The 24,163-nt window shown below is 45.4% G+C and overlaps 1 protein-coding gene across 2 annotated transcripts in view; it reads left to right on the forward strand.

Annotated features, from left to right (window-relative positions):
- The window catches only part of vps13b (vacuolar protein sorting 13 homolog B), a 457,445-nt gene that overhangs the window by 292,253 nt on the left and 141,029 nt on the right, over nt 1-24,163 (forward strand). For both annotated transcript variants that reach the window (XM_083761686.1, XM_083761685.1), the window contains exons 33-34: nt 2,536-2,662; nt 4,973-5,116. In XM_083761686.1, the coding sequence (XP_083617812.1) occupies nt 2,536-2,662; nt 4,973-5,116 (271 nt within the window). The remainder of the gene's footprint in view (nt 1-2,535; nt 2,663-4,972; nt 5,117-24,163) is intronic.

Consider the following 24,163-nt stretch of genomic DNA (forward strand, 5'->3'; position numbering starts at 1 on the left):
ACATTTTTAGCACTTATAACGCAATTAATACTTTAACAATAACATTTCTCACTACTACTAGTGGCTATACCAACATAGTGAGCCCACGCTGTTATTGAGGAGGTTTTGAATCACGGTTAAAGGTGGTGTTTCCTTGTCTTTTAACTCCCTGGGTCAGACGGTAGCTTCCAAAAGCAAACAGCATTATTCAGGGTGTTTGGTTAGCACCGCTGTTCATCTCTATCCTGGCTGTAAGCAGTGGAAGCTCTGTAGGGAAAGCACGGCGGCTGTACTGCTGTGTACAGTACACTCCGACCGCAGCCACACAACCGAGACATAATTAAGCGCCATTTAGAAGGTTCCTACACACAAAGGATGGATGGAGTCCAATTCAGTTTTATTTGTCTGCTGCGATTACACACACTGAACAAAAACACACCACTTCGGTCGTAACAAGCCACGACACAAGCCAACGTTTTTAAAGTTCACACCTTTCCTTCCCTTCTGCCCTTCCTCCCTCCTCCTATCCTTTCTCACTCTCTCTTTCTCAACTCTACACTGCAGTGGTAGCCTTTGCGTGTTCGTGATCGCTGTCTTTTTTTATGGAGGGGGGGCTTAATTCCAGTAGTTGTGGATCAGCGGTGGGCTCGGTCGGCTTCCTGAGGTTTTGCGAGGAAATTCCAGCGCCGTGGGTCCGCTGACAGGATCTGTCCTCATCACAGCGCATGGTTCCAGGCTAGGAAAGACCCAGTGTCAGGGAGCCGTGAACTCTGTCCACCTCCCCTCCTCCCATCAACCCAGGGCAGCCTCCCTCCCTCCCTCTCTCCCTCTCTCCCTCTCTCCCTCTCTCCCTCTCTCTCTCTCTCTCTCTCTCTCACACACACTAAATTGCTCATACAGCTTAGCTTTATATGAATCATAGGATCATCACACGCTCATACAAGGTTGTTGCTTTTTTGTGCCACAGCCATTACATGCGTATACGTCCACCAAAGTGTGCACGTGTATGCACATACAGTACAGTTCTATACCTTCATACACGTGTATATATATATATTTTTTTTTTTATATATATATATGTGTGTGTGCATATATGTACTCTACTGTATGTGCATGCATATACAGTATGCACAAGCCCACAACTCACACATACAACACATTAAATGCATGCATGCAAACATAATCACAAATCCCCACCCAAATCCCTCCATGGGGGGCGGCTAGGTTTCCATTCAGGGCTCTTCTTGGGCTCTCTTGCCCCCATGGCACTTCCATATTACTGGTAAACCGAGCTGCACGCCTCCCTGCCTCACTGGTGAATGATAGCACCTGTCTTCTGCAACGAGACACTCACTGTTTCACTCCCCGTCTGAGGGGAGATTAGCCAACACCAATTGGCCTCTCAAAGATCATTTCACCTTCGAATTAGGCCTCCCTCAACCCCTCTCAGAGGAGAAATGTGTCGGGCAATAATCCCTTTAGGGCACTGGTAATGCACATTTGTGTAACAGAAGTGAATATGATATTGGTTCTGGTTAAGTACTGTACTCCAGGCCACCTAGAAACAGGGCCCTTCCTAATCCTAGCCAACTATAAATATTGGAAGCTGTGCTGCTTGATTGTTTTAATAGCAGCAGATGTGGCAATTAACACCACCTTATAAAGCCCACTTGTATATTTGTTTTACTGCTAACAAATGTTCCCACAAATATGACTTGATTGTGGGAATGAACATTAGTGAAATGGAGAGAGTTGATGTGAGAAGGTCTCAGTTTGGGCTTGTGTATACAATTAAGGGGTGTTCCCAATAGAGACTTGTCAAATAATGTCTCACTCCGTCTCTGTAACTATATTCAAGCTTCCAGCTATAATGTGTTACAGCAGAAATGTGAAATGCCCAGTTATGGAAATATTTCACAGGTCGGGCATTCATGTGAAAGTCTGTTATTTGGATTTCAGCTTTTTCATGGTTTGAATTTGTAAAGCCAGAGAAAGTTTGAAATGTGCGTCTGCTTGTCAGCTAGGACATAACAATAGCTCAGTTGTAAATGTTTTGTGGTTTTCACTGTGTTGTGTTGAGTTGTCATTTTGTGCGCAGAAGGGACAGTCTTTTTACATTTTACAAAATGGTAACAATAACATCAAGTTATTAGTAAATAGAACTGGTGAATTTTAGTGAATAAGTGATCCCTTATGGTCATTGAAACTGTTATAGCTATATTGAGTATAGCACTGCAAAAACAACACATACCACAGCTTATGCTGTATATATCATGTCAATTAAAATAAAACATTACAAAACATTTGTTTTATTCACAAAGACACAAACATACCACCTTACAACACACACACACACACACACACACACACACACACACACACACACACACACACACACACACAAGCACACCCCCACCCAACAGACACATCTGTACATACATTTCTCAATATATATGACTTATACAGTACGTATACACTGACCAAAATGTACCAGAGCCTACGTAAATACAGTAATGTGTAGCCTAATAGTTTGTTGTTCTGTGTGTTGATGTCCAGTATCAGGAGACATCAGGAGCGCAGAGCCATCCTGACTCCCATCCTGACAGACTTCTCTGTCAGAGTGACCGCTGCCCCGGCCATCATCTTCAGCAAGTCTGGGTCGCCTGACAATGCACAGGTCGAGGTCAGTATGTACTAAGTACTACTTTTTCTATTTAAGCTAGATTGTAATCTTTTTCTTAATACTATATAAGTATAAATACAATTATCCTCAAGAGTACCTAGCTATGCAGTTACTATAAAAACATAACGTAAAACGTAAAACAATTACATTCAAACTAGACATTTCTGCAGTCCATGGATTTTCTCATGGACATTGATATCAGCCTGTGAACATGTGAACCATTCTTTCTCCAATTTGTCCAGTATCCACACTGACCACTTGTGCCCTTTGAATAAAAAGTAAAAACCGCTAACTAACCATTACGGCCGTAACCCAGGCAAACCATTTCTCATAGGGAAATGCACGCTGATTATGTGAGACGTCAGATGCATTTAAGTTTTACATCTTAAACATGCAGCAACGTCCTCATTACAGAAAGCTTTCCTCCATCAGTCTGCCGCGTAATGGAGGCTTTTGACCCACAGAGTTCAAGCCTTTCTGCTTATACAGCTGACGGTTTCTGGCATGGCGCTCTGAGACTTCCTGCCTCTTTGATGCCTCATCCGTCCACGCTAACGTGCCCCATGACAATGCATAACAGCTAATCCATAGTTCGCACACTGACACACGCACGCACGCACGCATGCTGATTTGCAGCGTCCGAACAATTCAGAGAGAGAGTTACAACAACACCCAGAATGGGTCCAATGTAGAGGGACTTTCTGTGTGGAGTTTGCATGTTCTCCCCGTGTCCCCTAGGGTAGGTACCCTCACAAAAAACATGGAGTAATCCTAGTCTCTAAACCGCCTCCCCCTGGCCAGCCAGGGTGCCTGATGGTGGTGAAAGGAACTGGTTGGAATAACGTGTTCCCCTTCCACGCGTTACGTCCAACCAGGGAAACTCCCACCTGGTCAGTCTGTTGCTCTCCCTAGGGTGGCAGAGGGAGTGTAGATAATTGACACTGCGTGAAAAATGGGGTTACAAAATCATGGGATAAATTTAAAAAAAAAGGAAAAAAAGAATGGGATGTAGAAAATGCTCACCAGTGGACCGCATATTTAAAATAAGCTCATATCAATTGGTATTGGTATTAATTTCATTCACTCCTAACAAGCTACATAGATTTAAGATAGCATATAGACCGTTATTCATACTTATTACTTGGAAAGTATAATGTTTATGATAAGTCTTATTAAGATTTGTATAGCCTAAATGAACAAAATATGTTGTGTAGTGTAGTGTGTAGTGTTGTGTATATTGATTCATTAAGTGTTTGTGTAAATCTCAAAGTAGCAGTGAGTGATATCCTGTTAGATGTTAGCAGACTGGACCGCTGGTTGTGGGCGGAACCCTGGAGAGAATTGGACGAGAGGAGAGAAGGAAACAAGGGGGAAATGACACAGTGAGAGAAAAAGATGAGAATGACATCGGAGGTCACCCACAATGCTGCTGCTGTGTTGTGTGGTCCTTGCTCTCTGACTCAAATCTCTCTCTCTCTCTCAACTGTATTTTTTCCTCCCTTCACTTTCTACTCCCTCTCTAAGCCCTGTTTTATACACGCAACACATGACACATGAAAATAGCTACAACTACACGCTCACAACACATCGCATGACGACACAACACGTTGTGAGCTTGTAAACCTGCTTTATTGCAATTTGTGAAGATTTATTTTTAATCTTTAAACGTTTTCATCTAGAATGACATGCCCTCTGGACATTTTATTAACAAGAGAGCTATAACTGTAATGTTTTATATAATTGAAAAAGAATGTCAATAAATATATAGTTTAACCCATTTATAGCAGATCTACAAACAATAGCAGATCTACAAGCTCATAGCGCGCCACCGAGTGGCGCGCTACAAGATTGTAGGTCTGCTATTTTTGAAAAATCGTAAAAATGTGGTGCAAATCTTTGAATATATATTCTTTCAAAGTGAATGTTTTTAACTCGGGTCTAAATGGGTTAATGACATGCCTAACGCTTTCTCTGCACCAATCTCTCCTTCCTCAGTTAATTAGCTGGAAGCTCTGTGTGGAACTTGCATTCCACTAGGCCTCTAGTGATAAACCTGCCCATATTTGCATACTGGGCCCTGATTGGTGCCCCACAACTTCGGGGCAACGATATCCAATCACAAGCGAGCAGGGACAGACTAATCTTCCAAGGGCTTCTTTTGGTTTTTTGCACTAGGAGATTCGCCTTGTTTCCAGGCTATCACTTAATCCCAACCACCTCACCTCCATTCCTCCTCCGTTGGTCGGTCACTCTTCACTTCATATCTCTTTCACACACAATTTCCATCTTCTGCCTCCTCTCCCTGTCTAGGAGGTGGTGGTGTGTGGTCACTCTCTGGAGGTGAATGTGACCAGCAGTCTGGACTTCTATGTCAGTGTGGCCCAGGTTCAGCTCCTGCAGCAGCTGCTCAGGGACAACATGGTGGGAGCTGACACCCCCGAGAGCACTGCAGAGGTACGTACAGGAGACACACAGATACCACCGTCAATGCAGACACACATATTTAAGGCAATTTATTAGGTATACAACTGCTTGTCGATCATCATCATCGTGGGGCCGCCACTCCGTAATGTTACAATTTACAGTTTAAAGCGGAGGTTCAGTTACTGTACAACTAAACATTACGTGTGAGACATCTGAGAAATGGCCTCCAAACGGCGTAGTTGTGTAGAGTTTACAGAGAACGGTGTGATAAACATAGAAGCATCCAGTTAGCAGCAGTTCTGTGAGCCAGAACAAGTTGTCAATGAGAGAGGCCAGACTCTTTTAAACTAACCTGGAGACTTCATGTACACAAACAATTCAGTACAGCAGTGGTCTATGTTTGCATGTTTGTGTGTGTACAGTATATAGGAAAGGGGATTGGTTGTCTAATTCTAGGGCCCGCTGTGGTGTCTGTGAAGAACTTAACCCTGGGATCTAAAGAGCCATGTACAATGCAGAGGTATCTGGGTTGTAAGGCCAAATATCCTTATGTATATATCATATGGATATTATACATATGTATGTATCCTATGGATATATAGGTCCCTCTTGAAAATGAGATTCTGCATCTCAAGGGGCTGTCTCTTCAATATAAATCTGAAATCTATAAGGGAGTGACATAACCATAAACAAACCCGATAGGCCATACATAGGAATGTCACTATGACCCAGGCATAACCATAAATAAACCTGATAGGCGCAGCTGCAAGGAAACGAGGCAGTGCTGTGCTCGCCGTCTAGTAGTTCAGATATCCAGTTGTGTAGAACCACCTATCCAACCAATATGTCCATATATGGACATTTCAATATACAGGTATGTCATATAATGATGCCTTGGACAAGGACAGACATCTCCATATATGGGCACAAAAAGGACAGACAATCGGGAATGGGTACTCTGACAAAGCACTCCCTCCCTCTCTCCCTCACTGTCCTTCTCCCTCACTTCATATCTCTCCCCATCTCCCCATCTCCCTCTCTCCCTCACTGTCCTTCTCCCTCACTTCATATCACTCCCCCTCTCCTCGTCTCCCTCTCTCCCTCACTGTCCTTCTCCCTCACTTCATATCACTCCCCCTCTCCTCGTCTCCCTCTCTCCCTCACTGTCCTTCTCCCTCACTTCATATCACTCCCCCTCTCCTCGTCTCCCTCTCTCCCTCACTGTCCTTCTCCCTCACTTCATATCACTCCCCCTCTCCTCGTCTCCCTCTCTCCCTCACTGTCCTTCTCCCTCACTTCATATCACTCCCCCTCTCCTCGTCTCCCTCTCTCCCTCACTGTCCTTCTCCCTCACTTCATATCACTCCCCCTCTCCTCGTCTCCCTCTCTCCCTCACTGTCCTTCTCCCTCACTTCATATCACTCCCCCTCTCCTCGTCTCCCTCTCTCCCTCACTGTCCTTCTCCCTCACTTCATATCACTCCCCCTCTCCCCATCTCCCTCTCTCCCTCACTGTCCTTCTCCCTCACTTCATATCACTCCCCCTCTCCCCATCTCCCTTTCTCCCTCACTGTCCTTCTCCCTCACTTCATATCACTCCCCCTCTCCCCATCTCCCTTTCTCCCTCACTGTCCTTCTCCCTCACTTCATATCACTCCCCCTCTCCTCATCTCCCTTTCTCCCTCACTGTCCTTCTCCCTCACTTCATATCACTCCCCCTCTCCTCATCTCCCTTTCTCCCTCACTGTCCTTCTCCCTCACTTCCTATCACTCCCCCTCTCCCCATCTCCCTTTCTCCCTCACTGTCCTTCTCCCTCACTTCATATCACTCCCCCTCTCCCCATCTCCCTCTCTCCCAAATTGATTGAGCATCCCATCTCACTCCCATCTCCTTTCCCTCTCTCTTCCCTACAGTATGTCTATTTGGGCATAAAACATTTGCATTGCTGTCGGGAATCTCCATATGGGCATGTGACATCAGACATAAACATAAACTGTTGCTTAACAACACCGATTTATGCATTCCCCTTGCGTGGACTACGCGTGGCAAATGTCCAGTCCATTTACTGTATGGGAATGTCTGTGCGCCTGCCACACATTTATTATTATTATTTATTTTACTAGCACAGACAAGTGACAAGACGTTCAGTATATTGTAATGGTCTAACTCTGGCACCCACACAAATGGTTGCTCATAATAGAAAGTATTTACGTAGTGTGCACGCACGCACACACACGCGCACATGCACACGCACACAGTCTCACACACACACACACACACACACACACACACACACACCTCAGACAACACATCCTTTCATCCTTGATGACGTCCTTCATTTTGTCGTACATTCAGTTGGTGCCACAACTGAATGTACCTCCATGTGCTAATCATTTCACAGAACCGCATCAGTGACACACACACACACACACACACACACACACACACACACACCCTCTCTTCCATCATAGATCATGTCAGGGTTTTTTTATTTATTTTTTGGAACCTAACCATCTCCCACCACTATTTAGGGTGAATCTAACACATTTAAATATTTACTCGCACAGGACAAGCCGGTCTCTCTAATCTGGCCTTAGTTTACTGCTCTGTGCCGGGCTGTAGCTTTCAGAGCCCTTCCTATTGTTTACAGCACAGGGAGCTCCCAGGCGCCATTTGCCCTGTCTGACCGCTTAATAAAGCCTTCTAATGGAACACAATATAAAAATATTTACCAGCTGCGGTGGGGATGGGAGGCACAGTGTAGGAAAGGGATAGAGGACAGCGAAGAGGGTGGGGGGGGAATGGAAGAGGGAGAGATATTAAGTAAGATAAGAGAGTGATTGTACTGTCATCCACTCGCAGGAGCGCATGTGTCCACTGACGTGGTCAGCCTGCGTAAGAGCCAGGAAGAGACTGTTGTTGTCGTAGTTGCATAGTTGTCTCCTTAAGCGCCACACTTAGAAGAAAGATTAGATGGTTATAGCTCTGCATCTTTATTCTTGTTTCTGGTAACCAGTGCAGAAGATACACTGAGTCATGATGTTGAGCGATGTGTGCTATGCACACTTACCTCCTCTAAGTGTGCAGTGACGTGGTCAGACTGCATAAGAGACAGGAAGACACTGTAGTTGTTGCATAGCTGGCTCCTTAATCACTTGAACCCTACAGTATATCGTTCCTATTCTGGGAATGTCATAATAGGCAGACATACACACTCACAAGGCGTTGCATTGAGCTTGTAGATCGGCTATTTTCAGCAAAGAGATTTCTTGTAGAGGGGAAAAGGGAGTGGGCCAAGCATAGACGCCAGGGGGACCCCAGTCAATGAAGTATAAGGTGTTGTTTGGTTAAGATTTGCACTTATACAAAGGATTAGATGATCAGTATTAGCTCTACATCTTTACTCTGTTTCTGGTAACCGGTGGAGATACACTGAGACACGATGTGGAGCAATGTGTGGTATGTAAACTACTGCACCTCCTGCACACACAACAAGCAACACAAACGCAGGTTGTCGTCACCCAGCGGCACCTAGAGAGCATCAGCCCTCCCAGTCCAAAAGCCGCAACAGTGACACATTCAAACCACTACCATGTGTCACTATCAATTCCTTCGAATCTACTGTTCCATTGGGGGCTGTTGATGCACCACCATAGGAAATGAATGTGTTTGCTCTCTTGAGAGAGAGAGAGAGGCCGTGTCTGTTGACTGGGTGGGTAAGGGGAAGTGGGATTTTTTTTTCTTTTTTTGTTAGACAGTCAATCTTCAGGAGGTGCCTGACGTGCATCTGGTTCTGATCTGAGGTCGATCTCTGAGCCCTCACCCTGGCTTGTAATGATTCATGGCTTGATTCTGTTATGAGGCAGTGGACTGACGCAGAGAGTTCACCTGGGTTCAGGACCAAGAGCTGTGACTACCGTCAGCAGCTCTTTTGAGGGTCGCCTGGTCAGACAGGTGGCCGAGAACGAGCAAGGCTATTGGCTGATGATGAAACACTCCATCAGAGAGTTAATGGCGGAAATCCATCATCATTTTAATCATTCAAATTGAGGTAACGCAACAGTCACAGAGCCAACACTGACAATGGAAGCCATGAAGCTGGGTGAAACTTCTCTGTCACCTATAAGTCTGTAACTATGTATTTAGTATATTAATGGTGGTATAATTATACATAGTTATTCCAGTAACGCTGAGGTCAGTGACTTTGTGTTTTTCTGCAGCATTCAATATGACTGAAAACGCAGTCTGGCTTTGGGCTTTTTGGACTCCCTTTTTAAAACTATTTGACCATCCATCAAGCTGGATGTCGTAAGTCCTTTGGCAGACACATGTGTCCCGCGGCCCAGCCCTGGCCCTGGCCCCCGCATCCAGGAGGTCAGTGTGACTAAGACCCAGTCTGCTGTGCCATGTCCTGCTTTGTGCAAGCCTGAAGCCTCCATTCCACATGCTGCAGAGCCCTCTAGTGGGTTGTTGGAGTACTGCGTGGTCTGACTCCACAGCAGAGCGCAGCACACGCTCACTCCCAAAGGCTGTTTCTTCTCACTCGCAGTCCGCTCTGCCAACAGCCTGTCTACCCCCCACTAGCGCATTAGACACACTGCTGTCAAATAAAATCACTATCTGTGGCTGTTGACATTGTTTGGAATATGAGTTTGGAACAGGTAGTGGCTTTTTGATTGTGATCGAAGAGAACAATAGTATACAATAACACAACTCCCTGTCTGCCCTCCTGCTAAGGGAATACACGCAATCATCCAATAGTTCTACAGCCTTGCCAATGTCAATTCAGACGACCGTTTCAGAACCAGTGAGAAATTAGAACCAATCATAATAATCAAAAGTCCCCTTTCACCTGTTCCAATTTGGAAAAAAAGTGGAAGGGGTTTTGCTTTTGGACGGACTCAACATTACTCATGAGTCATGATGGTCTTTGTAGTTCTTCTCTGCAACCTGTTGAAAGGGTCTTACAACTCAGCCATCTGCTGCAGTGGAACTGTTTTGTTGTTGTGTTTCAACAAAGCATCTCTGCTGTGTCCTCAACAAGAACATAAATTAAACAACACTGCCCCCCCTCTGTCTCTCTTTCTTTCTTTCTTTCTTTCTTTCTTTCTTTCTTTCTTTCTTTCTTTCTTCTTCATATTCCAGATCCCTTTCTTTCATTCTTTTTTTTTCCTTTTTTCTAAAGTTTTGAGAACACGCTGTTTGCCTTGAACAGATTCTGCAGAATCCCGGGCACTGATTTCAAACAGTTCTCATCGTCCCACACAGCTGGCTTTTATTGTCTACGTTAATGAATTTGTTTTGTAGGGGCTTTTGGGTTCCTTGGCAGTGGCAAGGCGAGGCAGGCGCGTGGGCAATGTGTGGTAGTCTCACCAATGTGTGTGTGTGTGTGTGTGTGTGTGTGTGTGTGTGTGTGTGTGTGTGTGTGTGTGTGTGTACTGTGTTTGCGCGAGCACGCGCATGCGTGCGTGCGTGCATGAGTGTGTGAGGTGCATTTCTGGCGACAGAGCGCTGTGCTAAGAGAGTAGACATTTAGTGTCCATCATTGCATAGGGTGTGAGTGACCTTAGCCATGAGTTTGACATCTTACCCTCACATCTACAAGCAGTCTTGCCTTTTAGATTTCAGTTTCAGTTAATTTGATTTATTGTTCTATCATTTTAATTGTGTGCCCTGCTTCAGATGGATATGTGCTCGTATACCACAATTCTCTGTTTTTGTTGTGGTCTAATGCCATCAACTGCCGGATGCTAACTTTCATATGTTGAGCAATTTTCATAATTGGCATAATATCTGACCATACCATTAACAACCTATAAGGAGAAAACAATCAAAATTTCATCATGCTTTATGTAGCATGTGACATGTCAAACTAGGGGGTTTTCATGATGCTGATCCATGATCCATTCCAAGCATTAGTTCTGCACAAAATACACTCCTTAGGCTAAAACGGCCATAGCCGTATTCACAAATGTGATGATGTCAGCACATTTGGGTAGCGGCCATAAGTAGCTATGGCCGTTTATAGCGGAGTTTAGTGGGTTTTTTTTCCAAAACTAATGCTTGGAATGGATTCAGCATCATGAAAACCCCCTAGTTTGACACATCACATGCTACATAAAGCATGATGACATTTGGATTTTTTTGCCTTCTATAGGTTGTTAATGGTATGGTCACATATTATGCCAATTATTTCCGGGTTTACAATGGGGCTCTATGGGCTGGCAACTAGACTATCTTGTGAATGACCGGACATAAAATGCTATGGTATGGTGTAATAATTGCTTACCGATCAATACAATGTGAGATTGTGTACTCGTATCGCAGCTTTGTTTTTCCTCTCACTGTACAAATCACAGTATTATGATGGTTATCTCCATATTAGTCTCAGCGTGTTGCATTTTGTTTTCATCTCTGTGTTGTCCCGTTGATAGAGTGAGGCCAGGCTACAGATCAGGCAGCTTTCAGCAGCAGGAGGTCTTCGGGCCAGGAAGCTATGAATAGACCATAGGGACTTATCTCACTGCTCTGTCATCAGTACTGTTCCACACCAACACACACACACACACACACACACAGATACATAAAAGCATAACAAGCAGATACACTCACACATAACACATGCCGACACTAGTAATGCACAATACGCAGTACGCACTTGTGCTCGCATGGAGTAGCGCACACATATTATGCATAGACACACACACATGGTCCCCACATTCTCTGCATGGTAACTTTCCTTCGTTTGAAGTGGCAGCAGCCTTTCAGTTGGAAGCCAATACTGTAATGCTGCTTTATGACTGCACAGCTGACCTAGGAGAAGCTGCGTGCGTGCGTGTGTGGGTGTGTGTGTGCGTGCGTGCGTGCGTGCGTGCGTGACACGCCGATGACATGATTTCACGGGAGAATCTGAATGTCTGTTTCTCACCCATCGGCTACTGATCCGTACTGTACCAGTCTCTCTTCCTCTCTCTCTCTATTCACCATCTGAATGTTGAGAATTTTACAGTGGAAACTCTCTTCACTGGCATCGCCGCCTGCCAGTAAATGCCACAATGATAGACTCGCAAAGTACTATGTCAAAAATGTCCAGACGAACTGGTAAAACAATAACACTTGAAAGCAAAGGGAGCAGTTAAGAAATTGCTTTTTTATCTAAAAGTTGGCATCTCTCTCTTTCTTTCTTTCTTTCTTTCTTTCTTTCTTTCTTTCTTTCTTTCTTTCTTTCTTTCTTTCTTTCTTTCTTTCTTTCTTTCTTCCGTTCAGTCAGACCATGTGCTTGTAGGCTACCACAGTGTGAGAGGAAAATACCCTCTAGTGTAGGGGAAGTCCCACTCGGCTTTATCCTTCACCTCATCCTGGGATGATTACACGCATGGGAAACAGGGCTTTAGACTTCCTGACACACACACACACACACACACACACACACACACACACACACACACACACACACACACACACACACACACACACAGAGTGGCGTGTGCCGGGACCCCAGTTCAAGACATGGTATCAGGCGTCACAGGAACCTCTGAATCAGTGTTTGAGTAAACACACTCGTGGAGAACCTCTCTCTCATCCAATTGCTCTATCCCTGCCTGTTCTTCTTCACCTCCCCATCCTCGCATTGGATCAATGAATGTCTTCATTAGTTTTACACTCGACAGCCTGTGAACAGCTCCATGATCACACCATCCAACTGCTTCTCTTGTTTGCAATCTATAGCCCTGTCACCATTGTGTCCCTATTTTTTTGGACATTTAAAAAATGTTCAAGAAAAACTAAATCTGAAATGTGAGATCTACAAGATCCACAATGCATCGCTACTATTATATTTTTTTAATTGGGCTTAAGTGCTTATCCTCCCTCTCCAATTGCAGTCGTCTCTTCTCTATTCATCATACAGTCTATCTCTCTCTCTCTCTCTCTCTCTCTCTCTCTCTCTCTCTCTCTCTCTCTCTCTCTCTCTCTGTGGACTGGCACAGCCCCTGGTTGGAAAAGAGCACATCTTTCCAGAGCCGTTCAATTGGCTGGCCAGCTCTCAGTGGATGGGGCGGGTTGGGGGGGGGGGGTTCCTACACTGAGACAGATATAAGTTGACAGTCCGTAGATTATGATATTACTGTGATATTACCTCCTACAGTAGATGTCCGCCACGCAGCAACTGTGTAGGGGAGGCGGCCCATGGTCTCACGCAAGCCTGACTAAACACAGCACTTAGATGGTGTCACAAGTGGCACAGATTCCCAGCCAAGACGAGTGGATTTATGGCAGGGAGCAGCATATTGGTTGGTATTGGCTTTGGTGTGTATGTGGGTTTGGAGGACAGCTGTTTTAGGTATTAGTGGGGAGAAGGCCTCTTTACTGATGTCTGTGTTGTTTCATTTTTTGTGCTCCCACAGTGAAATGTAGTTTATCTTGCTTGGTTTTCAATTCAATTTAAAATCATTTTTTATTATACAGTCAAATCAAGTTTTCTCAAGTCACGTTACACATAGAGCAGCGACCCAACGTTCCATAGCAACTGTTTAGCAACAGTGGCAAAGGAAAACTCAGCTTTAATGTGAAGAAACCTCAAACAGAACCAGGCTCTGGGGTGGGCATCCATCTGCCTTGACCTAGTGGTGGGGAAGAGAGAGATATGCGAAGTTCAGTAGAGAAGACAACAATACCAATAATAGCAACTATATCTATATTGCAGTCCGCTGACATATTCATTGTTTTAACATAATGTATTGTGGAGGCCGGTGAAGAACTACTGTCAGAAGCTACAGTATAGTTAAGCTTCTGTCTGTACTCTTGACTCTTGAGATGGGTGCGGAAGTGTATTAGCCAATGAACAGATAGGCAGATGACCTTTAGTTCTAAAGATTTGGAATGCATCCAACAGTTTGATATGTACAAATGAAGAGTTTTCTGCACCTCCAGTGTCTCTCTGAAATGTTGCTACACATCACACTGTGGGAGCCTAGAAGCTCGCTGACCTATCCTGCTCTCCTCTACAACAATTCTGCTCTGGTCCACGTAGGAGTATTAGTTGGATGTCAAAAGCACAGAACACAGCTTATCTAAGCGGTGGTGTTGTTGACAAGCTTGGCTCAGTTAGCGACCCAGACCCTGGATCCATGTTCTGTGTATGTTTTAAAGTAAACCGTGTCCAACATTTCTCCTCTCTGTGATGAGTGTTTCATATTGTCTCGTAGCTGTTGGGCTCTGAAAGCTGGACTCTGGTGTCTATTCTTTACATCTGAGCTGTCCAGGACAGTGAGGTGTCAGAGGAGCTCTTGTGGACATTCCTGGCCCATGGACAGAATTAGAGCCACAGAGAGGCAGAAAAGCTGGGAGAAGCTTACAGAGCGTGAAAGAGGCCACAGAAAGAGAAGGAGAGAAGCATGGTGAATGCAGCGGTAAGAGGGGACAGCATGAGAGTGAATCGTGACATGACACCAGACAGAACAGAACATAGGAGAGCGAAACAAGGGCCAAGCTGATGGAGAGAAGGACAAAACGTGATGGAGTGAGACAAGGAGACAGAGCCATGACTGTTCTGTGTTTGCTTTGGGTCTCGGTTCGATCTCTAGTGTTCAGACTAAATGTGGGAGCCGAAGTCCCTCAGAGGTCAGCTCCAAACCATTCAACCTGCCTGTTGACCCAGGTCCCTTCTCAGCCAGCCACCCCCCCCCCCCCTCACACACACACACACCCCCTTCCATTCCCACTCATTTGCCATTATTTTCATTCACCCACTTGCTGCCGAGAGCAATAACAAATACGGCTCCCTGCGCGTCCATCTCCCTTTCCATTCTGGCTGGCCTGACATCTGTTAAGTAAGCACCACTGCTTCAGCTTATCTTAAACATACATATTTTTATAGCCAGCGTTCATCTCGCTCCCCTTCTCTTGTTATGAAACCATATCTTTTTTTTCTTGGTGCACACGGGGCTCACTGACCCCTCCTACGTGAATCAACTGCTAATTGACAGCCAGTCAAAACAACTCACCTTCCCAGAGCTGAGTGCCACAGAGCAGTTCAAACCCCCATACCTGCCCCTCCCTTCTCAAAGCATAAACCCTGGCACATTCTTAAATTGGCCCCCTCGGAAACTCAATCTATTTGAGATCAGTAGCAGCTGAATTGCCCGCCCGCACCCCCCCCCCCCCCCCATTCTCAAATCGGTTTTGTCGAAATTGGCGTGAAAACTCCAGATAAAATCACGGCGGTTAGAATTCTATTAGAGCGGGGAAACAAACGCCGCCTTTGAGAAGAAGGCAGCGGGCCCCCGCCATGAACCCTGGGATCGGGTGTCGGCTCAGGTGAGGAGGAGACGGGGTGCCCTCTCTCTCTCTCTCTCTCTCTCTCTCTCGGACTGCAGGGGAAATGGGGTCACGGACCCTGGGGACTAGTAAAAGCAGGGCACACCGGGCCAAGTAGTACAGACACACACATACCATCGCACTCTTTGGGACTGGTACTGAGGTTTTGTCTGAAAGAGAGGGAAAAGGTGAGAGTTTTTTGGCTCACACCTGTATAAGCAAGTTTCCACCTAGAATAACAGGTGATGAGGAGTATTATGTTCACCATCTGACTCAGATGGGGCACGGACGGTTTCTGTGTTTGTGTGTGTGTCTGACTATCTAGGTTTAGGAGACAGCTTTTCATACATGTTATACTAAACTACCCAGATGAGTGCTGTAATTATACAAATATACAGTGCGACCATATTAAATTAAGACATAAGATAATAATAATAATGTAACACTTGCAGACATGTAGGTAGGTATGCAGACTTACAGCGGTCACATCAGTGCAGTGTATTTTGCAGAAACATACAATCACGCAGTAACATTAGACTGAACTAGACAGCTCACTCACAGCTTATTATTTAGGTAATAGGCAATCTTAGGTAATGGCCATCGCTTTGTCCGAGTGCCATGGTCCAGCGTGACAGAATGGTTTGTTAGAAAACGAATTATAACAGAGCTGATCACATGAGATGTGCTCAGTTTCATGTGCATCTTGTGCATCTGTATGAACTAGTCCGATTTCAAACTATACTCACAACTCATATCTATGGATGTGTAAGCTCTCTGTGAGATGAGTGATGTTTTTGTCATTGCTTAAGGCCTGTGACTGTGGCCTTGTAACCTGATAAGAGGCATGTGAAACCTGAATTAGTCCGAGCCAATGACTGACATGCTCGTATAGGTGCCATATAACCGCTGGAGATATCTGGCTCAAAAACACCGCTCACATGTTTAGATACTCAAGAGGTGCGCTGGATTTTATACTTCACCTGTTTTAGTTTGCCTGCTCGAAGCTAATCCAGAGGCTCAGCTGGGCTCAGTTGTTCATGTCAAACGCAAATCATCAAGCACGCCACAAATATTTCTGACTTTTGTGTAAAATGCCAAATATATGCTTAAGATACAGTATTTAAGATGCAGTAGTTTAAAATGCATGAAGGACCTAGGTAATGCCGAACAACGTGGAAAAAGCATTATGCAAACATTAGATACAGTATGCAGCGAGGTCGTCCACCCTGTTTAACCTTAGTCCCAAATCCCAGTTTAGTCCTAACGTATTTCAAAGCTCTTGAATGAGCTTTTCATCCAACATGTCCTCTTGAACCCTGTTTGTCTGATATATTCAATGTGTTAGAAAATCTGAAGATCAGGTTCCTTTTCTTTTTCTTTTTTCGTAGTCTTACTAGGTTTTTCCTCTTCACAATTGGTCCACGTTCAGATTGAATCACCACCACTCGTTCTGTAGCCTTGCCCTTGGGTGTCCCGTGTCCCCCCCCCCCCTTATTGAGTTCCTCCCAGCCAACCTAGATCAGGGGACAGGAGGGTCTTGCATCATCCTCCTCTGAGGGGCCGACATGCAGCATTGGGAACCCTGGGAGCACATCCAGGGTTAAATTAAAGGACCATTACTTCAATTCTCCTCTTCTAATTTCAACTTCGTAAATAGACGAGGATTCCTCCCGCCTTCATGGCATAGTGAATTTGTGTGCGTATGCACAACGTTCACGTATGTACGAACTCCCACAGTTTCTTGTGATTTCACGTGTATGCAAGCTGGCCTACGACGCGCACGCAAGTGTGTCTTTGTACCGCCATGTGTGTATGTGCATGCATTTGCTCCCCAGGGTACAAGTTGATAGGAACCGCATCGCTCACAGTCCTCTGCAGGCCACCTGGGGCTCATATCCCCCTTTTCTTCCCCCATGTTCTCCCACTTCTCTCCTGCTCCCAGCAGCCCCCGTCTTCTCCCCTGCTCCCAGCAGCCCCCCGTCTCTCCCTGGGTCTTCTCCCCTGCTCCCAGCAGCCCCCCGTCTCTCCCTGGGTCTTCTTCCCTGCTCCCAGCAGCCCCTCGTCTCTCCCTGGGTCGTCGTTGTTTTCCCTGCCGTTGCTGTTTCCCTGTGACCCCGTAACTAAAGCAGAGAACACAGACATGGCGGTGTAGTGTAGAACACTGCATTCGTTAATGGAAGGCGTCTCTTCTCTTCCAGTTTGAAGAGCAGGGCTTCAATGTCTGCTCGGGAGGAAAAGGAGAGCCACGCTGAAGACCGTGCAGCTTGAAGGCTCTTCTATTGTCTTGTTGGTTGGAGGCACAAAGCCCAACTCTAATGACATTAAGTTGTGCAGCTTGTGTGGATGAACTGTAGGGCCAGACTGAAACATGAGCATCAGCCAGCTGCATACTTCCATGCTGCCACTTTGTGTATCGGGAGGTCATGTCTTGAGTCGTGGCATGTGTGTTTGCGACTGTGTTTGTGTTGATTTCTTGTGCCGTGCCGTGTGTGTGTGTGTGTGCTGTGTGTGTGATTTCTTGTGCGAGAGAGAGAGTGAGTGAGGGAGGGAGGGATAGTTGTGGTGCAGAGCCACTGTGCTTTACCCTCCAGACGTAAACATTGACTGAAGAGATGATGGGTCAGCGGTCTTGGCAAGTTGCTCATTTTCTGCACCATAGACTCCCACATAGATACTTATTTACAAGACACATAATAAACGCATAGACAAAAACACAGTTCCCCTCTTTCCTCTCACTGTCTGTTGCACACACTCTCCGCTCCTCACTCAGTCGCTCGCACACCCATGACCGCCAACATCAGCGCCATAGCCCACCTCACTCAGGGACCCTCGGCATGTATAAACACTGGAGCCTGAATATTAGATTAGAAAATTACCCCTGCACAAATCTCAAACCTAAATAGAGATGGTGATGGCTAATGAGAGCCAGTTGTTCTCTACTTCACTGCCTGGGAAAGGGAGGGGGGAGGCAGAGAGCAGGAGAGAGAGAGAGAGAGAGAGAGAGAGAGAGAGAGAGAGAGAATGCCTTATGATGATTCTGATACTGCAGAGGCTGGGATCACAGAAATTAAAGTGTGTGTCGTCGTCGTCGTCCCCCCCCCCCCCCCCCACACACACACACACACACACAATTCATTTTGCTTGCTCCGACTCTTCCTCCATTGCTTTTTGTATCTATTTCTCCCTCACCCTTCCTCCCCCACTCCTCTTCTCCATCTCACTCTATCTCACCATCACACCTCTATCCACATCTGGCCTTCATCTTCAGTTTAATCAATGTCACCAAACAATGTGAAATGTCAGGAATATGGTTTCTTCTGTATGGGAACATAAAGTACAGCACATATGGGGGTTGATGATAAAGGATTTTTGTATTTTTATAAAAGCCATCTATCCATTCATGGATACCATCTGTTTTGCCAAGTTCTGCTTGTTGACTCATGGTAACTTAATCATCAAAGTTTTCATATTTTTACAGTTCCTGTTTTGTTTATCGTGTGATTGATATCTTGTTTATCAGTAACGATGGAAGCTTTTGGAGATAAAGTCGGTTCGGCAGCATCTGATCCCAGCCAAGAGATTATGCTGGACCAGCGAGATGTTCTGTGTATCATTTCTAAAGGCTTACATCATGATGCTCCGCTCACTTTCCCTTCTCTGTTTGTTTTCACTAACACAGCCGTGGCGTTAATCTAGCAGTTCTGATATTTTCTGAATGTCTTCCTGCAGTGAGTCGTACGTCTTGCCCTGTCCTGCAGTACTCAAACACCCGCTGTATCATTGTAGAGATCCTGCATGTCCTCATGTTCACCCCAAAACTAACCTTTGGTTGGTGGATCCCAGATCAGGGTCTTGGTTTGGACCGGCTGTATTTGCTGTGGAAGATTGAAGCTGTAAGACCTCCAATGGTGGTGTCTGTCCACCCTCTTAAATCGTTGTGGATTGCCAAAGATTAGGAGCAGGGTATGGATGGTTTGGCGAGCTTCTCACAGGGCCTGGTGGCATGCTGGGAAGGCCTGGAACTTGAACTTGAGTGTGTTGAGCACCACATTGCAGCCTGCTGCATGTCAGAGCTCTCAAAGTGTACCCCGTTAACACTGAGCAGATTGCCATCTGCGCTGTTTTTGTGGCAAAATATTTGTAAGCAAACCAAGGGCCAAATACTTATGTCGGAGGGAACACATTTGATCGCCATTTAAGTTCTAAAAGGAAGGCCCTGGCTGTTTCATCTCCAGGAGCCAGTGTTTTGTTGTGCTCCCAGATGGAGCGCAGTGACTCACCCTGCACAGGGACAGGCTTTATCTTTGTCTCTGTATTCATGGTTTGTCCAAACCATGAATCCATGAGTCATGCAAATAACATTGTCCTGTTTTGTTAGGTGTGCCATTGGTTGGTTATTCCAGCCTATTATTACCTTACAGCCTGGCCTGCAGTCATACTGTTACAATCTGACTTCTCAAAATCATGAATTCATCCAAATCTTTATTTCTTCCTATCATCTCCGCTCCTCTCCGTTGGGTGGGAGGTGTTTCCGACTGGCCCACTGCTTTAGGAATGTCAACATATTTGAACTATTCCTGTCACCCGGATGTTTACTATCCCCCTGTCCATATAACGTAACATCAGGAGAACAAAAAGCCCCTGACACGAAAGGGAAACTAGTTGGCTGTTATTTATCCCATCCTGTCCTGAGAGAGAGAGAGAGAGAGAAAGAGAGATAGTACAGAGGGGTCTGTAATAAATGACGAGGGAGAGATGACCAGGCACAGTGCTGCATATTCCCCCGCATGTTCTGTGGAGGAACATGCCGTTGTGCCCTGAAGCAGTCGAACCGTTCGCCCACACTCTGTGCTCTGCGGTGGGAGCTCGTTAAAAAAAGCCCCCGCTCGCCTGTCCTGCGCTTTGGTGTGCGTCGTGTTTAAAGTACAGTTGACAGTGACTCCGAAGGGCTCGGCATCCATTTGTGAGCTCAGGGGTCGCGACCCTCCATTGGCGCTTTGTTGTGGTTCAGCCGAAGTGCATAGCAGGTTGCCTTTGTTATTGAAACAAAGTTCAATGTATTAAACGACTGCCTTTGATGCCTTGTTGCTTTGAGACCCGCCGTTAAGGCTTACAAAGAGAAGTGACTTCATATTATAAATGTCTCTCTCCCCCCTCCCCTCGCCAGAAAATAACAGAATGAATTGTGGTCTTTATGGCATTTGGTTAAGTATTATTGTTATTATTTTTGATGAAAATGAGGTATTGCCTTATTCTTACATCATAGGTCTGCCTTAGGCTTTATGGTTCCACTGAACAATAGAGCAGCACAGCGTGAGCTTAACCTGTAAACTCTGATATAGTCAAGATACAGGAGTTTATTACCATCCAGACAATCTTCAGACTAAGTAGCTCCACTGAGCAGGACCGGCAGAGAGATTTACTGTGTATGCTTCCATGCTGTTTAATTGGAAGTCTAGTTACAAGAACGCAGAAGGATTCAGATGAACGTAGTAAGAATTTTAAACTGACCTGACCTCACTTGCCAGGGCTGTTTTGTAATTTGTATGATTTACAATGCTTGCGGTTGTAATTTTCTATGATTTTGTCCCCCTATTTCATTCAAGCTCCTAATATTGGACAGTGGACACTGAAGTTAATTATTGTTCTGGATATTTTTAGTTCTTACTTTGATGATGTGGCTTGAGCAGGTGGACAGAGAGAGAGAGACATTTTTACCTACAGTAGGCCTACATAGAAGGAACAGAAAGTTTAGTGAAAATGCTCACAGGCCACATGGTCTTATTGCTGTCGTCTGCTCCTTGTCTCCTTGTCTGCTCCTTGTCATGACTCAGTTGTCATGAATCATTGTCTTCCTCGAGCCTTTAGCTCAGCATCCATGTACTTCTCTTAATGATGTAACCGCACTGACCTCTACCACTCAACACCGATGTCCCAGTTGTAATCCTCACCATTGCGTTGAACCTTTTCCGCAATTAGCGCTGTTGTCACTTCCTAATGATAACACCGGAGTGACCTTTACATGTAGCAGTACCGTCCTGTGATGTCACCACTAGACCTATTCTCACTCAGTAGGGATGTGCGGTGGGATGCTGCTTGAGCGCATGTGTGCGTGCACTCATACAATACATGTTCCATTAGCTCTAATTTGTTCCTCCTTTGTGTCCTTGAGCGATGCTTTGTGAGGCTGTTACTGTAGAATAAAACGAAAAAGACTCAAATAATGATGGCGTATGTTACTGTTATAGAAGTACACTTTTGGATTTGATGTCATCCAAGTGGGGTTTTTTTCTTCTAATACATCACGTCACTATAAGCTCAACAAAGCTACAACCCTTCAGTCTGAACTCTTGACTGTGTATATATATCCATTTTATTTTGTATAATTATACTCCCCTCACATTCTACCCATTTTGCCTACCATCCTAACACATCCGGATTTTCATATGTTTCCTGATCCCGGAACCTGAATTGTGACCTAATTGTGATTCAGCTGGAAACAATCAAGTTGAAAATGGGGTATTCAGATGTAGAAGTCATGTAGTCATATTCCACTGGCCAGCCAACACCGCAAACGGGTGGCATTTGGTTGATATGACATTTGCTTCCGCACATTATCCTAACTCCAAGCCAAGCTGTTATGAGTTACACTGACAGAAATAGGGGTCAGAAGTCGTGCAGATGCGCTCTGATGTGATTGGCACTTCGGAGACTCGTGGTTTCACACTTTGGGGATTTTCCTCCATTTTCCAGAATGTTCTGCCTAGCGACTCTGAGGGATGACCTCATGATTGGCCAATGGGGATTGGGTTGTGTGTGTGTGTGTGTGTGTGTGTGTGTGTGTGTGTGTGTGTGTGTGTGTGTGTGTGTGTGTGTGTGTGTGTGTGTGTGTGTGTGCGTGTGCGTGTAACTGTAACTGTGTGTGCACGTTTCGTGATCATGATCAAGTGTGTCCAGAGAGTGATTGCACTGGGATCTGGAAACAGCGCTTCAGTGCAGCCATTATATAATAATATAATAGAAAGTAATGGCTGGAAAGGGGGACTTCATCTGGGACCAAGCATGTAGCTCCTCCGATGTATGTTTATATTCCGAATGTATTGCCTTCTGTCAATGAATAAATTGGTTGAGAGCATAAACTATAGGATCACACGTGTGTGTGTGTGTGTGTGTGTGTGTGTGTGTGTGTGTGTGTGTGTGTGTGTGTGTGTGTGTGCGCGCGCATGCATGTGCGCATATACAGTATGTGCAAGTTAATTTCAATGAGTGGGATTTACTAGACTACACCAAAATCTTTCTCTAAGTGCTCAGAGACGTGCTCGCCTAACTTTTTATGTTGTCCCTTTTTCCTCTGTGCCCCCGATTGTGGTCCCCATTACCCCTCATTGCATGGCCACTTGTAAGAACCTCTATATATAGAACAAAAATGTGCTTTGGGGGCACTCTGTTAGTCATGGTTAAAGAGAATATGGGGTATTTGCTGTAATTGTAAATGCATGTGAAGAGGGACAGAGAGTGACAGATAGAGACTCTGGCGGTCTCCCCTGGCTCTGTCTTTCCCAGCAGCTGCACGGCTTATTTGTCCCTTCCGACGAGGAGCCACGCTCAAAGTGGATGTTTGCCTTTGCCGGATACCTTTTTTAAATACCTCCCTACCCTGATGCAAGTTTCACCCCCTTAACACAATACACATGGAGAAGGTCTAGGCCCTTTTCTACCTCTTTTCCCTTCCCTGTTACTTGGAAAATCTTACATTTCTACAGAAAAAGAAGTGCACACATCCTGTGCTCATTAGACCAGGGAGAGGAGAGGGATCTGGCACAGGGGCCGATCGTATGGAAGCCCTAAACATGGCCCGGCCCAGCAGAACTGAACAGAACAGAACAGGCAGGAAGGCAGGCATGCAGGGTTTTATATGTATCTTGTTCGTAGCCTTTGATGACACTGTTTAGAATAGGAAATATCTAATAAGTCAAGCATTCTGTCTAATGTGCTGCCAATCGCTTTAGTATTTGCCTGGAGGTCTTGAAACACTATCTCTGCCACAGCAATAATATACATTTAAAATTCTCAGGGAGTGAGAGAGAGTGAGAGAGAGTGAGAGAGAAAAAGAGAGAGAGAGAGAGAGAGAGAGAGAGAGAGAGAGAGAGAGAGAGAGAGAGAGAGAGGGGCAGCTGAGAGTACATGTTATAATAGGAACCATGTGCAGGTTGGTCAGAGCAGACGAGGGTGGGATAGGATGGGACACACGGCTGGTCTGTTGAGAATTCTTGCTCGCTCTCTCTCTCCCGCTCTCTCTCTCTCCCGCTCTCTCTCTCTCTCACTGTTTTTTAGATTAATCATAATCCCATTTTCAAGCACAGCAGTAGCTAATTAAAAGGGACGTCCCACCCATTAAACATGAGTGTTCACGGTGCTGCGAGAAACATGGGGGTGGCCTGGCCACTATAATGGGCTAATTGTATTGGACATGGTAGCGGGGAGACACTGATGAATTTGCCCCGAGTCCCTCTCATGACACACCTAACAAACCTTTAACAGGAATGGGAGTGTTTTTAATTGATGTGACCCAGTCGCTGGACAGACAGGCCTGGGAAAGGTCTTCACATTGGACACTGACTGCATCCCTCCATACTCACACTCTAGTCTGTAGTCATTCTTCTCTGTCTGTCCTCACTGAGCGTTGTAATGTTTTTACTGGGGAGGGGTACTGTACTGTACAGTATTGTTCTTTCTGCAGTGTTTACAAAGATTAAAGCA

The sequence above is a fragment of the Protomyctophum parallelum genome (assembly GCF_964188405.1).
Source record: "Protomyctophum parallelum genome assembly, chromosome: 3".
Classification (NCBI taxonomy): domain Eukaryota; kingdom Metazoa; phylum Chordata; class Actinopteri; order Myctophiformes; family Myctophidae; genus Protomyctophum; species Protomyctophum parallelum.